Source organism: Bos javanicus, chromosome 5 (genome assembly GCF_032452875.1).
Source record: "Bos javanicus breed banteng chromosome 5, ARS-OSU_banteng_1.0, whole genome shotgun sequence".
Classification (NCBI taxonomy): Eukaryota; Metazoa; Chordata; class Mammalia; order Artiodactyla; family Bovidae; genus Bos; species Bos javanicus.
The window spans coordinates 101,855,124-101,873,348 of record NC_083872.1 but is presented as its reverse complement, the minus strand read 5'-3'; the positions used below and the strand labels follow the sequence as shown (position 1 = coordinate 101,873,348).

Genomic DNA, 18,225 nt, shown 5'->3' with positions numbered 1-18,225 from the left:
TGTAGTAAAATGGCTAAAAGGGGTGGAGGAAATCAGTAAAGCACTCTTCATCTTAAGGACTGGGACTCTTAACAAGCAAAGCCTCCCTATCCCAGAAAATATGAATAATCCTCATCATACGTCTTTGTACTTTTGCCCCCTGTGCTTAAAGTTAGATTCTAGATCCTAAAAGTATCCAAAATATTATATATTATATCCAAAGTACTATAATCGAGTTATCGATAGCCAGACACCTTTTGTCATGTTATACAATGCTTCTGAAACCTCTTACTGGACTCATTACCCTTCCCTCAAATTGACACAGAAGGTATAGTGAAAAGCAGCTTACTAAGGGGAAGTGGTACAGAATTCTAGAATGAGAAAAAAATCTAGAGAATACACAGTCTCTGCTCACATTAAGATCCCATACAATAGCCGTCACAAATAGACGTTACAAATCTTCAGGCTGTATGTTGAGAGGGTAGTTTGGGAATAAATCAGCGATCTGCTGCTGGGAATTGAAATACTTGACAGTTTGCTGTATAACGTTATAATTTTCCCCAGCAGTTCCCAGGGTGGCCTCCAGATCACAGACGGGAGAATTCTGCTGGAGCTGGATCCCGGGCTGCAGGAATTCCTCCATGTAGTTGTTGAACTGATTGTTCCAAGGCTGGTTATTCCAGGCTTGGGGGCACCAGGCCTGACTGTTCCAGGAGTGGTTGCTCCAAGATTGACTGTTCCAGCTCTGGTTGCTCCATGTGGGGTTATTCCAGGTCTGGTTACCCCACATGGGCAGGTTTCCAGGAGAGTTCACCAAACACCCCTGGTGGTAGGAATAGAAGCCTGGGTATTCTGCCATTGCTGGCCCCTTTTGAAAAAAGAAGAATGTATTAACTGAAAAACTAAGTTCAGAATTGTCCGTGGTTGGGATTGCATGCTACAGCGATAGACAGAACTAAAAACTCTTTGTTAGGAAAAAGCAGAAAAATTTAAGTTTTCTGTTATTACCTGAGGCATGCCATTGCTATTCCTCGGCCAGTTGTTTTTCTGCCATTTCTTACACTTCATTCTCTGGTTCTGGAACCAGGTCTTCACCTGACAAGGAAAAGATAACCGGAAAAAGTTTAAGATATTAGTAGGGACCTCCGATCTTCCAATGCAGGGGGCATGCGTTCAGTCCCTGGTCAGGGAGCTAAGATCCCGTGTGCTACATGGCCAAACCGCCCCCCCCCCCAAACCCACAAATAAATTTAAAAATAAAATATTAGTAATGCAGGATGTATTGATAGTAGGAACCAAAGAATATTAAGGTTTGGGTTTTTTTCTGATAGCTACAACTATCTCAAACTTGAAACAAAAATTCTAATTACCAGACTCTTAAATCCTGAATCTGGGTGAATTTCAAGCCTTTCAAGTCAGTTGGCTTTTTTAATAAACTTATGATTAATAAACTTAACCAGTTGGATACACTGAGAGTATGGCTAGGAGGCTATGGCTATGAACTAGGAGGTTCACATTTAAATGTCTACCCATACTGTTCATTAGTCACAGTTAAAAGTAACTTGTTTGCAATAATACGCCCCCCTTCCATACTAGTACATTTACATTTAATATGATAATGGTATGTTAATTCAAGAATGATGAAACATACTTCACAAGGACAACTATACAAAAAGATCATTTGATAGAGGACTTTTCCAAGTATGGTACCAGAGATAGAAAACCATTTGCCTGAATAAACTAGCCAATAAATATATGAAAAATGATTAACTTCATCAGTAATCAGAGGTATAGATAAAACATGCAACTTTAATTTTAATGAGAACCAGTGGTTGGCTAGGACTCTTCTAACTCAAGATGATAGAAGTGTGTTTTTCCTTTGTTTAAGGGAAAATTGGAAACTTTTTCACAATTTTAGCTTAACATGGGAAATGGTTTAATAAATTATGACACATTTGCAATAGATATTTAATGAAAGAAAGATGGTCACAAAACACATTACAAAAAGATTCCATTTTCATTAAAAACTAACTTATTTGTAGAGGTGCATAAATATTCCTTTTTTTTTCCCCAAAAAATTTATCTTAGTTGTGTGGGATCTTAGTTGTGACATGTGGGAGGATCTAGTTCCCTGACCAAGAATCGAACCCAGGCCCCTTCACTGGCAGTGCTGCGTCTGAGCCACTGGACCACCAGGGAAATCCCTTATTTTTTATTTCTTATTGCACAGACAACAAAACAACTGTACCTGCTTGTAGCTGAGGTTCAAGATGTTGGAAAGTTCTTGCATTTGCTGGAGACTGAGGTATTTCTGCCTCTGAAATCTGTCATTGAGCACACACAGCTGGGTCTGCGAGAACACAGTTCTAATCTTTTGTTTCTTGACCGGGACCGTCTCTTCCTTCTCTGTGCTCTCCGCCACAGACGGGGACAGTGGTTTCACTCTGGGGCTTGTGGAAGAATCAGGACTGTCCTGAATAAGCAGATCCATGGAGGAGGGAAGAGGAGAGACTGTTGGGAATAAAACAACACTTTTCTCTAAAACTTCAAATATTAAAAATGCATTGTTTTCAAAGCACTATTATAAGTCCTCAGAGCGAGATGGTAGGTAATAACTTTATTCTTAAGCGATCCTGAACACTCTACCAAGTTTTGCACAAAAAACATTTTACATGTAATAGACATGGTTAATATCATGTGTTGCTGGGAAGCAGTTTTGTTCAGTAGCTAAGTCCTGTCCAGACTCTGTGAGCCTGTGGACTGCAGCTCACCAGTTTCCCCTGTCCTGGGTGGGAAGCAATGGGGGACTCAAACCTCTTTGATAAAACAGATGACCGAGATTCTTGGGGACCCTATAGAATTAACAGTTTACTACCCAGTCTTAATACCAGTACTGTCAGAAAATGTGAATTCCAATAAACTCCTATTGCAACCCAGACCTTGGTTAGCTCTGTGGTCTCATTTCCAGGAATCCCTTCCTCATAGAGTTTGTTTTTTTTTTCGGTTTGGTTTGGCAATTGGGCCAAGCTTATCATAGTTTTTTTTTTTTTTTTAAATGAAATATGCTTACTGTGTAATATGTAAATCGCAGGTGTACAATATAGTTATTTACAATTTTTAAAGGTCATACTCCATGTATAATTATAAAATATTTGCTATCTTTCCCATGTTGTATATTTCATGGAGTTTTTCCATTGATTAATATGATGCAACAGACAAAAAATTTAGAAATAACAAAACAAGGTAACAGACAACAATTGTCTAGCACAGGGCTTGACATATATTGTCGACTTTGTAACTGAGAATTTATTTCCTGTATTAGATTTAATTGTACAGAGGTATTCCCAGTGCTCAACTCGAATTCTACCCTTGTCATGGAATAAATGGACAGGCCTTAAACAGCAACAACTGCCAAAAAAAAAAAAAAAGATCACAATTTCACAAGTAGGAAGGTCTTCAACTCATGACTAGAGGTGAGGAGTGTCTTAAAAATCATCTAGGATTTCCCTGGTGGTCCAGTGGTTAAGACTCTCTGCACTTCCAATGCAGAGGCACGCTTCGATCCCTGGTTAAACAAAGATCCCACACAGTGAGGGGCTTGGCCTAACAAAATTTTTTTTTAATCATTTTTACAAACGTGCAGTTAGCTTGCTAGGAGGATATGCCCACTTGCTTGTATTAAGTGCTGTATTTTCAATCTGTGAAATTATAAAAGGATACTAACACAAAATTTAGGAAAATGGGGTTAACATTAAAATCCAACACTCAAATATCGCAGTTGGGACATCTTGCCTCAAATACAGCAATTATTTTAATTATTCCCTTCTCCACAACTGAGTTCTACAGTTGTAATCAAATAGTTCTTTGGCTGTCTTACACTATAAATGGTAAAAATCGCATTCCTGGGTAAATGGCTGGTGTTAACTTTTTATTTTTAATAATGACTGCCAAGTTGATTTCCCAAAAAGGTGGTGCTGTCTTTACAGTATCCTGAGCATCTCTTACATTCAGTCACCAGTTAGAAGCTTAAGTACTAGAGCATAGATTTTGAAGCCAAACTGGATTTCAGATCTGAACTCTTAACCACTTAGGCAGTCTATTAAACCTTCTGGAATCATTCACCATAAAGGCAGGTGAACACTTACTTCCCCTGGATTTAGGAGACCTGAGCATACCAGGTGCTTACAAACTACCCAGTAATATCCAGACATCCAGAGGTTAGGAGAAGACACAACGGCTACTTGTATAGTAGAAAGGTGAAATATTTCCAAAAGGTGCGTTTCGGATCATTAACGATGCCATCTCTAGCACACCTTGAATAGACAGACCGAAAAGGTGATGCTCACCGGTACCAAGCGGTGATGTTCCTACTTCTGGCTTAGCAGTAACATTTACTGTTACTGGGTGCTCTGCATGATGCTAAGATTTTACACATCAGTGTATCACACTGCATTTGCCTATGCACCTAAACTCTCAAATGCACCATATACATTTGAACTGCTCCTCCCGGGTCCCCCGTCTCTCGGTCCACAGATCCTGACGCCTGAGACACCGGGGAAAGCGCACGACCCCATCAGATTATGGTTGGAAAAGAGGTGTCGAGAGGATTAACAGATGACACCTGCTTATATTGATGGGCTCAAGAGGGAGACAAATGACCTTCAGTCCCTTCTTTCTCTTTGCCTGAAGGAACTTAGCCCCTCAAGGGTTCGGTATTTTCTTACCAGTGTCCGTGTCGAGGGTGTCAGCAGATGACGTTTGCAAGGACACGTAACTTTCTTCAGGCATGGGTGAAGATTCCCTAGAGTTGGATGCTTCGGGGCCAAGCAGGCTTTGGGGACAAGCTGGGCCCACACTCATGTTGCTGAGTTGAAGGAGAAGGAAAAAACCTAAGAGGTAGATGCTAGGAAAAGTCCAGGCTGAAGAATCTAGGTAGAAGAAACTTAGAGAAAGGTGAAGATCTCCGGGTGTGAAAGTATTTATTTAAAAAAGACGGAATGAAAGGAGTCACCTGTAAGATAAGAGCCAACCAGTCCAATGTAGGAAAATGAAAATAGTTAGAGGCTCTGCATTTATAAGTAAGGCTCAACCATACTTGGCCCCGCCCCTCCTGGCAACCCCACGCCCACACACACCCTTGCGAATTCCCAGTTAATCCCGTCTGCCAGTCTCACCAAGGCCATTGTAATGCAAAAGAGAGTTGCAGAGTAACCCAGACCCGGTGGGGAACTGGGGAACTAGGACCTCGGAAACGGGAAACACAATGAACCCGGCAATGAGATACTCCTAGCTTCACCTTCTTTCCACCTTTTAAAAGTCAAAGATGCATCTCCTGTGGCCACCTATGGTGATTGAAACTCTCACTGGGACAATTAATTCCCTTGACTCGAGCCCTGCTTAGGGTCTCGAAATCAGGCTAGTTTATGGCAAAAACTGCAACTAACTCCATTTTCCTCTTTGGTTCACTCTAAGGTCACAGTAAAACACATATGGAATGTTAAGGCATCAGCTGATGTTAAAAAATTGTACTTGTTTTCAACCCCCACCTAACTTCTGTCTTGGTTTTTGGCTTTCAGAAAAACCACCAAGTCTTTTCAGCAGGCAAAAGCCAGAGGAAAGGACCTGCAGACCTAGGATCCTGGGAGCCTGGTTCGTCATCATACATAAACCATTACTGTGGAGGTTTTTAAAACCACATAAACACATAAGTGTTTGACTTAGCCACTTTACTCTCAGTTTCCTCATCTACAAATAAGGGCAAAAGTACCTTATCTGTACCTTCTCTGTGTTATTGTAAGAAACAAGGAAAGTAAAATGCTCATAACATTTGACATGTTCGTGATCCATACCCATGGCTGTTAATAGAAATTCTTTCAGGACCCTATGCCTATGACCTCTAAGTCTGACAATACTTGATGAGATTTTTGTTCTAATCCAGTGAACATGAAATCTAACATTGTATGATAGAATGAAAGCACCACTTTCTTTACCTGGTACATTACTAGATATAAAATAATAAAATTTATTGACCTGTGAAAAGAAAAGTGAAAGTGTTCCTCGCTCAGTCCTGTCCCACTCTGTGCGACCCCAGGAACTGTAGCCTGTCAGGCTCCTCTGTCCATGGGATTTCCCAGGCAAGAATACTGGAGTGGATCGCCATTCCCTTCTCCAGGGGATCTTTCCAACCCAGGTATGGAACCTGGGTCTCCTGTGTCTCCTGCATTGGAAACAAGAAGAAAAAGAACGTTCTCTAGGCAATTGATATTCTTGGAATAGACTTGCCAGAGCAAATGTGATAGATTTATTTGAGAACCAACATTTGCCCTCCTGACTATTTCTCCTTCCTAAGCAGTCATCTTTATCTTGCCTTTTTTTACTTCTTCTGGCTCTTTCTTTGAATAGCTTTTCCTTCTCCAGCATGGAAATCCTGTCTGGTCCTTAAACCCCACACCATCCTCTTTCTTCTTCTTCTTTTGGTTTATTTCCCAAAGGAACAGTTTTTAGAGTTGAATTCCGCACTAGCATATTTATGGACAAAAGATAAACATCTGCACCTTCAATTTTCCTCCACATTCCCAAATTCAACATTCAAGAATCTTAAGATTTTTTCGTTTCCCATCTCCCAATTCTAAAAGTAAACCCTTGGCAAATTCCAATTATATGTTTTTCTAAAATACAATTCTTGACGGATCCTCCCATCCACTTTGCCGCTCAGGTCTCCACCTGGCTTAGCTCCCACGCCAGCTGAGTTTGACTCACAATACAAAGATGCTGACTTGCAAGAGTAGGATCATTGCCGGGTCCAAACAAGGGATGAAATTCTATGTAATATTTGTCTTCTTGGACCACCATTCTGGAGGGGAAAAGAGTCTAGAAGAGAGTCCTCAAGGAGTGGGTGGGTGGAATACATTGTGTTTCAGGTATAGAGCCTCTGTCTCATTAGAAATAGAAGATGATTCCTTAAAAAAAAAAAAAAGGAATGTCAGGGACTTCCCCAGCAGTCTAGTGTTTAAGACTGTGTGCTTCCACTGCAGGGGGCATGGGTTCCATCCCCGGTCAGGGAAAAGAGATCCCAAATGCCCAGCAGCATGGCCAAAGCGGGGAGGGGGAGAATGTGAGGTGATGGATGTTAACTAAACTTATTGTGGTGATCATTTTGCAACACATCAGTCAGTCAGTTCAGTCACTCAGTCGTGTCCGACTCTGTGCAACCCCATGAGCTGCAGCACGCCAGGCCTCCCTGTCCAGCACCAACTCCCAGAGCCCACTCAAACTCATGTGCATTGAGTCAGTGATGTATTTGCAACACATATGTATATCAAATTATTACATTGTACACCTTGAACTAATACGATATTGTATTAATATATCAATTACATTTCAACAAAAAGGGGAAAATAAGTTTAAATGGGGGAAAAACTAGACTCCCAGGCTCTCATTTAGGACTGTTTGGTAGTTGGGGGCAGTCAAGGCCACCAGGTACGTTGGTTTGCCTGCAGCTCTCTAAACTGCTGGTACGGGAAGTTTTGTTCTTTGCTGGTGGGGGTCTTTGCATGAAAGCCTGAGATGAATTCACCCCATCCCCCTACCTGTGTCCCATTGTGTCTAAAGGAAGAGCCTCCGGAGAGAAAGACCAAAGGGCAGGGGGCTGGTAGCTGGAAGGTAGGCTTACTACATTCCTTGACCTGGAAAGCAATTTGAATGAGGCTGAGAATGCCTTGGAAGCTGTCAGAGACCATGGGTTTGCTGGGGTGGGCTGTGTGGGTGGAGGAGGGGTATGTGATAATGTGCTGGAGTCCAGAGCCCCAAATGCAAAAATGAGTCAGTGAAATCATGATTTTAAATTTGATGAAAAATAAATAAATAAATTTGATGGTTCTAAGAGCAACATCTGGGAAAGAGACGGAAAAAAAAAGCTAAATACTAAAAAGGAAAACTATTTTACGGCTATGATTTATTCCTTATTTATAGACAAGAAGTGCACTTTGTGGGACTTCCCTGATGGTCCAGTGGCTAAGACTTCACACTCTGAATGCAGGAGGTCTGAGTTCGATCAGAGAGCTAATACCAAATGCTGCAAATTAAGACCTGGCACAGCCCATAAAATAAATCTTTAAAAAAAGAAAGAATGAATGAAATGTACTTTGGGCTACACAGTCTTTTAGGAGAGCTGGCCCTGTTAACTTTTCATTGGGTTTTGTTGATTTGTCAAGGATAAGGGAATGGCAACCCACTCCGATATTCTTGCCTGGGAAATCCCGTGAACAGAGGAGCCTGGTGGGCTACTGTCCATGGGGTCGCAAAAGAGTCGAATACGACTGAGTGACTAACGCTAACAGTCATCACAGTATTTTTTTTTTTTAATATATTTGTTTTAGTTATTTGGCTGTGTCGGGTTTTAGTTGCGGCATGTGGGATCTAGTTCCCTGACCAGAGATTGAACTCCCAGCCCCCTGCACTGGGAGTGTGGAGTCTTAGCCACTGGACCACCGAGGAAGTTCCATCACAAGTGTTAATACAAACTTTACCTCCCCTCAACTCTCAGGCACGGCATATACAGCAAACGTGGAATTATTAAATGTACTGTTGATTTATTAGTCGTGGAACTATTGAATTTATTACTGATATATCATTGCTTTTAGGCTTCACCCCTTCGTCTACTTGAGTTTGCTTGAGTATGCCCAAACTGGTAGGCATTCACTTATTATTATTTTTTTAATTCTCATGTAAGTTTTTGCTACTATTTCTTTCCTCTTCACATTGTTTCACTCTGCCTAATAAACCCATTCCATTAGTAACAGTTTCTTGTCAGTGTACATACCTCTGTGTATACATTTAGTGATTTAACAGTTGATTGGCCAGGAAATATTTATTTGTTGCTGTTTCAGCTCACAGTAAAAGAGATACCTACCATGAGCCTGAGAGGAAACGAATAAGTAAATATCATCTCTACTTTTAAGGAGCTAGCAATTTCATAGAGTAGATTAAATGTATGATAAATATTGAAAACAAACCAACCAAACAGCACCAGGATGTATATAAGAGATACTGGGGGTGAGTAAACAAGGAAGGTAGAGTCGAGGAAGGGAGTCAGAGAAGACTTCTTGGAGGAGACTTAAGAACTCAGCTTCTTGAGTTGAGGTGGGAAAATGTTGAGAGATTAAGGAAGGGAATTCCAGGAAATAAACAACTTGGGCAAGGCATTAGGGAAAATGATGGATTCCAGTACAGTCACTTAACATGGCTCAGAGGCAGGGTGCAGTGGAAGGGGTTGTGAGAGAAAATGACTGGAACTCATCTATAGTGAGCTCTATTTTTTTGTCCTCTGAGGCATTTTATTTGCACACATATGTATTGTTGTTGTTCAGTCACTAAGTTGTGTCTAACTCTTTGTGACCCCATGGACTGCAGCACACCAGGCCTCCCTGTCCCTCACCATCTCCTGGAGTTTGCCCAAGTTCATGTCCATTGAATCAGTGATGCTATCCAACTATCTCATCCTCCGCCACCCTCTTCTCCTTTTGCCTTCCATCTTTCCCAGCATCAGGGTCTTTTCCAACGAGTCAGCTGTATTGTATTAAATGTGTATTATATCCCTGGACAAAGAGTCCAAGAATTTTCCCTCCTATGTGTTTTCATCTTATTTCTTTATGGTCCATGATGCCTGCTGAGGTTGTCAGTACAATGAAACCAAACCAACAGGACAAGAGCAGTTTATTCTGCTGTTTTTCCAGATCTTTCACATCCAATCTGGGGCTGATCACGCCACACTTATTTAGCCTGCCTGTGAGGTTCACAACAGTTTTCCCAGCCTTGTGGTCATCAATGATTTCAAATTCTCCAGTGTAACCATGCTTCACCATCACAGTTAGAAACATGACAAAGACTTTGGAGCACAGCCTGGTGTTTGCCTCTCTTTTAAGCATTGTTGATACTCTTGAGAGCATCAGCCAGGACATGCGTGGGCATGGTTAAGGCGACATGGGAAGATGGCAGAAAGAGTAAAAGTGAGCTCTTGCTATGTATAAAGCACTCTTGTGTCTGTCTTGGGGGCACCTTAATTAGCATCTAGCTCAGCATCTGATGTGCAGTATATGCTCGAGCTTTGTGCTTTTAATAAATAAATACAGATGGGGATGTTTAATAGGTCTTTGGGAATTAGAGTTGAAAAACCAAGAGGTAAAAAGTGATCACAGGAATAGTAAAAAAAAAAACACAAAAAACTGAGTTTTGAATTAAATCCCCTCCTCTTATTAGTTTGCACTTTCCTGGTGTTCCTCTTACTAACCTGGTGATTCTGTCTCCTTTCTGGTTCTTCCTCACTCCTATATCTAAAAATTAGAGTGTACCCAAGTTTAGTTCTCTGGCTTCCCTGGTGGCTCAGACAGTAAAGAAACCTCCTGCAATGCCGGAGACTGGGTTCGATCCTTGGGTTGGGAAGATCCCCTGGAGGAGGGCATGGCAACTCACTCCAGTTATTCTTGCCTGCAGAATCCGCATAGACAGAGGAACTTGGTGGGCTACAGTCCATGGGGTTGCAAAGAGTTGGAAAGAACTGAAAGACTAAGCAAAGCACACAGCAAGTTTAGTTCTCAAACCTCTACCTATAGTCACTGCCTTAGTTATCTCAGCCTATCTTATAATTTTATTTTTTTTTTGGTCACATGGCTTGTGGGATCTTAGTTCACTCAGTAGGGACTGAACACTCACCCTCGGCAGTGAAAGTGTGCAGTCTTAACCACTGGACTGCCAGATAATTCTATCTTATGACTTCAAATACCATCTATATGCTTTTGTTTTTCACATGTATGTCTTTATCCCAGATCTGTTTCTGAGACTTAAGTCTCTTATCTATCCAATTCCCTACTTAACCTCTCCACTTGAATTTCTAGTAGGCATCACAATATTAATATTTCCCAAACCGACCTCTCAATGTTCTTTCCTACACAGGCTCCTCCTACAGTCTTCTCCATCTTGGTATATGAGAATTCCATCCTTCTGGTTGCTCAGGGAAAAATTCTAAAGCCATCTTTGTTGATGAATGCCATCAAAATTTAGCAGAATCCAATTTGTTGTTGTTTAGTCATTAAGTCATGTCTGACCCTTTGGACTGTAGCCTGCCAGCTCGTCTGTCTGTGGGATTTCTCAGGCAAAAATACTGCCGTGGGTAGCCATTTCCTTCTCCAGAGATCTTTGTGAACCAGCCCAGAATCCAATTTTTTTTTTTTAATTTTTTTTCTCTCCATGTTTCCTTTTTCCACTGTTTTTGATCATCATATAGACTAGGGCATAGAAAATCAATGGATAGCAAGAAATGGTTATTTTTTAAAATAAAGAACATGTATTTATTTTGTTACTGTTCATGTCACAAGAGAGCTGGGGGCTTGAAATTACCTGTGTCCTGTGTCCTCTGGGAAAAGAGAAAGCTCAGGGTTTCCTTTGGTGGCTCAGTGGTAAAGAATCTGCCTGCCAATGCAGGAGACATAGGTTTGTTCCCTGATCCAGGAAGATCCCACGTGCCAAGGAGCAACTAATCCGGTGCACCACAACTACTGAGCCTGTGCTCTAGAGCCCCGGGAACCGCATCTATTGAAGCCCATGCACACTAGAGCCTGTGCTCCACAGCAAGAGAAGCCACCACAAGGAGAAGCTTGAGCACCACAGCTAGAGAGTAGCCCCCCTTGCCGCAATTAGAGAAAGCCTGTACAGCTACTGAGACCCAGCACAGACAGAAATAAATCCTTTTTTAAAAAAAAAAGAGAGACAGGGGGCTGCACTTGACCCTTTCTAAGTATCTCCAAGGCTACGGCCCTCACCAAACCACCATCTACATTGCTTGGATTATTCCAGTAGCCTCTCAACTTTGAAAAAAAAATTTTAAAGACATATCACGTGAAGCTATTCCTTTGCTCACAGCCCTCCTTTAGTTTTCGCACATTCAGAGTAACAAGTCAGTACACTGAATTACAGAAGCCCTCTTCTGGCCGTGTACTTGACTTCTGTCTTGGGTCCTTGTGTTTTCTCCATGAAGCTGGCCTCCCTGCTGATCCTGGAATGAGCTAGGAAAGCTCTAGATCAGGGCTTTTGTGTCCTTACTTTTCTCTCTGATCAGTTCCCTGCCCTTCCCTGCCCCCACAGAATTACAACCAACTTGATCTCTCCCTTCCTTTAAATGTTTAATTTTCCTTTTCAGTAATGCCTCCTCTTCCCAGTCCTTCTCTACTTTTCTTCTTAGCACTTATCATCATGTTGCATAATATATATTTTTTCTATCTATTCTATCCATCTATCACTGTCTTCTGTTCCCCACTACCACTAAAAGATAAATTCTGTTAAGGCATTATTTTAATTTTTGTCTGTTTCATTTAGTGTAGTATTTCCAGCCCTAGAAGAGTGTGGTCCATAAGCCAGCATCATCAGTATTTCTTGGGAGTTGTTAGGGACATAAGTGGATGGGTTTTACCACAGAATTGCCGAATAAGAGTCTCTGGTGGTGGTGACTGGAATCTGTAAATCTATGTTTAAAAGTTCTTCAGGTGAATCTTTGACAAGTGATTGTTTGAGAATTTCTGTTATAGAACAGTCATGGGCAATAGGAGGGATGCTCTCAATCATTGTTGATGAAGGAATGGGTTTCAAAAGATCTAGAACTTTGTAAGTAAATAGAAGGTAGAAGCCATTTCCTACATTTAAATATTAAATTGCACTTCAATGTGAAATACAAAATAGTGCTTAAAAAAAAAAAACAACAATGCTCTTGGCCTCAGGTTCCCTAAAAAGAATTCAGTGAGCCTGGGACTCTTCGGAAAGAGCTGACTTTAATTTGCAACAAATTAGCTCTTTCTAGGTCCTCTGCTGCTGCTGCAAGACGCTTCAGTCGAGTCTGACTCTGTGCGACCCCATAGATGGCACCACCGTCCCTGGAATTCTCCAGGCAAGAGTACTGGAGTGGGTTGCCATTGTCTTCTCTGCTAGGTCCTCTGAGAGATAGTTAACTCTTAAATTGCTTGTGTTGTAAGAAAATGAACCACACAACCACCCAAACTGCCATTTCAGAGGCTACTAATGGAATTTCACAGTACGTTCTCCACTGACTTTTGCCTGTTATAACTATAAGAGCATTAACACACTTTTATCCACCTGCAAAGAAGCTTCTTACTTACTTAGTACAATATGATAAGCCCTCAAAATGTACCTGGCATCCAACTTTAGTAAGTTACTCATGGCCAATTTTGTTTCATCAGTGACCTTACCGTGAGTACGAGCTTGGACATCCAATAAAAGATTCACCTAACAGGAAAATAGGTGACACGTCACTGACACCTTTTTCCAACATCTGAACCTTAATATAGTTAATACTAACTCTTGTGATCATTTTATCTCCTGATACTTCACCAGTCTGTCCCTTGGATGTTCGGTGTTCTTGTTGTTTGGTGGCTAGGTCTTGTCCGACCCTTTGGGATCCCATGGACTGTAGCCCACCAGGGTCCCTGTCCATGGGATTTTCCAGGCAAGAATTCTGGACTGGGTTGCTGTTTCCTTCTGGAGGGGATCTTCCTGACCCAGGGATAGAAGCCCCATCTTCTGCTTGACAGGTGGATTCTTTATCACTGAGCCACCTGGGAAGCCTGTATGTTCATACCACCCCCTTTACCCTCATTCAGGCATCATCTCTTGCCCAGACCTCCACAGACTTCCACTTAACCTTACATAGGCGGAACCCACTGTGTGCCAGAGTGATTGACCTTCAAATCAACCATATTATCCTTTGGCTGAAGTCTTCTCTAAAGAAAACCACAGCCTGCTCTCTGCCTGCCTCTTCAGCTTTGGCAGGTTGCTTTACCCAACTGTCCCTTCGGTCCTGATGCTTTTCTCCTCTCTCTTTGCTTGGGTGCATTTTTAGGTTTTCAAGATGCAAATCAGATGTTCTTTCTCTCAGTGACTTAGGTGTCCCTGTTCTGTACCTAACTCCTCCTATGGCAGTTGTCACTTTGCATTTATTTTTTAATTTAAAAACATTTTGGTGGTGTGGGGGGAGGTAGTCTGTGTTGCAAGGCATGTGGGGGTCTTAGTTCCCTGATCAAGGATTGAACCTGCAATCCCTGCATTGGAGGCTTGGAGTCTTAACCACTGGACCACTAGGGGAGTCCCAACATTTTGCATTTTAGTTATAGCTTTGTTTTTTGTATTTGGATTCTGTCTGGAATAATAACTCATTGAGAGTCTGGTTTGTTACTATAGCCTAGTGCAATGCTAGTCAAAGAATGGTCCTGCTTTCAGATCACATCAGCATTACCTGGGAGCTTGTAAGAAAAGCAAATTCTTGGACTGGGTGTTACCCCAGATTTACTGGATCAGAATCTGGGAGTGGAGCCCAGGAATCTGTCTTTTCAGAATCTCTGATTTTTGTGTGCTCTAAAGTTTGAGGAGCATGATTTAGAACACAGTGCTTGGCAGTAGGGGAAAATCTCAATTAATATTTAAAGAATCTGTCTGTGATGCGGGAGACCTGGGTTTGATCCCTGGGTTGGGAAGATCCCCAGGAGGAGGGCATGGCAACCCACTCCAGTATTCTTGCCTGGAGAATCCCGCGGCCAGAGTCCATGGGGTCACAGAGTCGGGCACAACTGAGCAGCTAACACATATTCATTAAGTTAATAAATCAGTTCCAGTGGCTATAACACTGATATTCAGAAAGTTGGAGAATTAAGAGAACTCTTAAAAAACAAAGCAAAACAAATCAAATTTCTTCCTTGGGGTTCTGATTTGGATTTGTCCAATCTTGCTCTCTCCAATTACTCTGTCTCCCAAATTGTAAAGTTTCCTAGTGTCAAGTTCTAAAGGTCAAACCATCAAGTTGAATTGTGAGAATCCTGACCCTATGCATCACTATTGACAGCCTGACTCCCTTTCCGCCCTACCCTCAGGGGATCCTTCACCTAAAGTAGAAAAGGATTTTTTTCTTATTTTCCATCTAGGTTAGGTCTAGCCCCCAGGGAAAGGAGGAACCTACAGGAATGTCTACCAAAGTTTAGCAAATGTATACAGTTGCTCTGGAACTCGGCCCAGATTTATTGGCCCAGAAGAGAGTAAGCTTCCCAGTTTCTCTCTAGGTTTGAGAGAAAGAGGAAGAAGTTAGAAAAGCGGTCTTTGTGGAAGGAGTAAGGTGATGGTGATGATAGTGGTGGTGGTGATGGTGATGGTGGAGCGGGTGTGGAATAAAAGAAACAACCACCTTAGTTGTTGCTCTAGTTGACTGGTATTGGGATGAAAGAAAGCTGTTAACCCTAATAACACTGCACCTAAATATTGTACTTAGAATATTTCAGGACACCAGGGTATTCCAATATTATATAGAGATGAGAGGAAGAGGGAACAAGAGATTCCTGCCTCCCAGGAGTAAATAAATTCAATACCAGAAAGAGAGAAGTCAATGCTAAGGCAAACAGCAGGATGTGGAGAAAGAATTCAAATTTAACAAAACTGTTTTTTTTTAGTGATGTATAGTTAATTTATAATGTGTTAGTTTCAGGTGTACAGCAAGGTGATTCAGATTTACATATACATCTGTCCTTTTTCACATTCTTTTCTATTATGAATTTTTATAAGATATTGAATATAGCTCCTTGTGGTATACAGTAGGTCCTTGTTGTTTATCTATTTTATATATAGTAGGATTCCCTGGTAGCTCAACTGATAAAGAATCTGCCTGCAATACAGGAGACCCCAGTTCGATTCCTGGGTCGGGAAGATCCACTGGAGAAGGAATAGGCTACCCACACCAGTATTCTTGGGCTTCCCTGGTGACTCAGTTGGTAGAGAATCTGCCTGCAATGTGGGAGGCCTGGGTTTGATCCCTGGGTTGGGAGGATCTCCTGGAGGAGGGCATGGCAACCCATTCCAGTATTCTTGCCTGGAGAATCCCATGGACAGAGGAGCCTGGTGGGCTACAGTCCCTGGGGTCGCAAAGACATGACTGAGCGACTAAACACAGAACAACACAGTGTGTATAGATTAATCCCAAACACTATCCCTGTTTAGTAACCATGTTTGCTTTTTATGTCTGTGAGTCTATTACATAACCAGTAGTTTCACATTTCTATGCCTCAATTTCATGAGTGTACATGAAAAAAAGGACATAATATATAGTAACCGATCAGAAAGGTATGCTGGGTCCCAGAGTGGGCTGCACTTAACTGTGCCTCAATGGCATATTGGTTATTTTGAATTAAAGTTGCTTAAGACAGGATCTTTGTATTGCACTCAGTATGCCAGCAAACTTGGAAAACTCAGCAGTGGCCACAGGACTGGAAAGGTCAGTTTTTATTCCAATCCTAAAGAAAGGCAATGCCAAAGAATGTTCAAACTACTGCACAATTGCACTTATCTCACACGCTTGCAAAGTAATACTCAAAATTCTCCAATCTAGGTTTCAACAGTAGGTGAATTGAGAACTTCCAGATGTTCAAGCTGGATTTAGAAAAGGCAGAGGAACCAGAGATCAAATTGCCAACATCCTCTGGACCATAGAAAAAGCAAGAGAATTCCAGAAAAACATCTTCTTCTGCTTCATTGACTATGCTAAAGCCTTTGACCGTGTGGATCACAACACACTGTAGAAAATTCTTTGCACGTGCTGTGGTTCACGGGGTTGCAAAGAGTCAGACATGACTGAGTGACTGAACTGAACTGAACTTACCTGCCTCCTGAGAAATTTGTGTGTAGGTCAAGAAGCAACAGTTAGAACTGGACATGGATCAATGGACTGGTTCCAAATTGGGAAAGGAGTACATCAAGGCTGTATATTGTCACCTTGCTTATTTAACTTATATTCAGAGTATATCATGTGAAATGCCAGATTGAATGAAGCACAAGCTGGAATCAAGACTGCCAGGAGAAATACCAATAACCTCATATATGCAGATGATACCACCCTTATGGCAGAAAGCAAAGAGGAACTACAGAGCCTCTTGATGAAAGTGAAAGAGGAGAGTGAAAAAGCTGTCTTAAAACTCAACATTCAAAAAACAAAGATCATGGTATCTGGTCCCATCACTTCATGGCAAATAGATGGGGAAACAATGGCAACAGTGACAGACTTTATTTTCTTGAGCTCCAAAATCACTGCAGATAGCCGGCAAAGGTCCACCTAGTCAAAGCTATGGTTATTCCAGTAGTCATGTATGTATATGAAAGTTGCACTATAAAGAAAGCTGAGAGGCAGAGAACTGTGGTATTGGAGAAGACTCTTGAGGGTCCCTTGGACTGCAAGGAGATCCAACCAGTCCATCCTAAAGGAGACCTCAATATTCATTGGAAGGACTGATGCTGAAGCTGATACTCTAATACTTTGGCCACCTGATGTGAAGAACTGATTCATTGAAAAAGACCCTGGTGCTGGGAAAGATTGAAGCCAGGAGGAGAAGCGAATGACAGAGGATGAAATGGTTGGATAGCATCATCCACTCGAGGGACATGAGTTTGAGCAAGCTCTGGGAGTTGGTGATAGACATCTAATGTGCTGCAGTTCATGGGGTCGCAAAGAGTCCACACAACTGAGCAACTGAACTGAAGACAGAATCAATGCAAGAGGGGTACTCTGACTCTCCTCGCTTGTCTCCCTGAAAGCAGGAAATAGATCTCTTCTGTGAAACATGGACTCCCCCGTGTGGAGGGAGAAGTCCACCCTTATCCCCAGTGATAGAATTTTGGCCAAGAAGTCTGTGTAAGCAAAACTTGTTACTTATTTAATCTATTACTCTAGGCTCTAACTCCGTTTAGATTTTTCACTAATTGAGCTCTGAAGTCTGAGTTTCTTGGTCCTGTCAATTCTTTGCAAATCTATTGTTTCTTGGTTTAAAAGTATAAACGCTGCTTGCTTTGACCACCTCTTGGGTCTATTTCTATGAGATGGTCACTATTAGAATTTTTTTTTCTTTTTTTTAAAGGAAAAGCATTATTAGTTCAGACACAAGAACTCAAGAGCATGAGAGGGGGAAATTCCTTTCCCCCACCTCCACAGGTATATCTTGTAAGTGCTCAGTCAGTGTTAGCTATTATTATTTTCTCTCTGTATGCTTTATTTTGGGGCTTCCATACTGGCTCAGTGATAAAGAATCCGCCTGCCTTGCCAGGAGATACAGGAGATGTGGGTCCAATCCCTGGGTCAGAAAGAGCCCCTGGAGAAAAGCATGGCTACTCATTCCGAGGTTCTCACCTGGAGAATCCCATGGTCTGAGGAGCCTG

General features: G+C 41.8%; 1 protein-coding gene across 1 annotated transcript; it reads right to left on the bottom strand.

Moving 5' to 3' along the window:
* Nucleotides 1–430: 430 nt before the first annotated feature.
* Nucleotides 431–5,261, bottom strand: NANOG (Nanog homeobox). The gene is made up of 4 exons (XM_061417987.1): nt 4,704–5,261; nt 2,228–2,490; nt 988–1,074; nt 431–847 (listed from the first exon to the last, which is right to left on the bottom strand). The coding sequence occupies exons 1-4, from the start codon at nt 4,837–4,839 to the stop codon at nt 431–433; spliced, it is 903 nt and encodes a 300-aa protein (XP_061273971.1). The 5' UTR covers nt 4,840–5,261.
* Between the last annotated feature and the right edge of the window lie 12,964 nt (nt 5,262–18,225).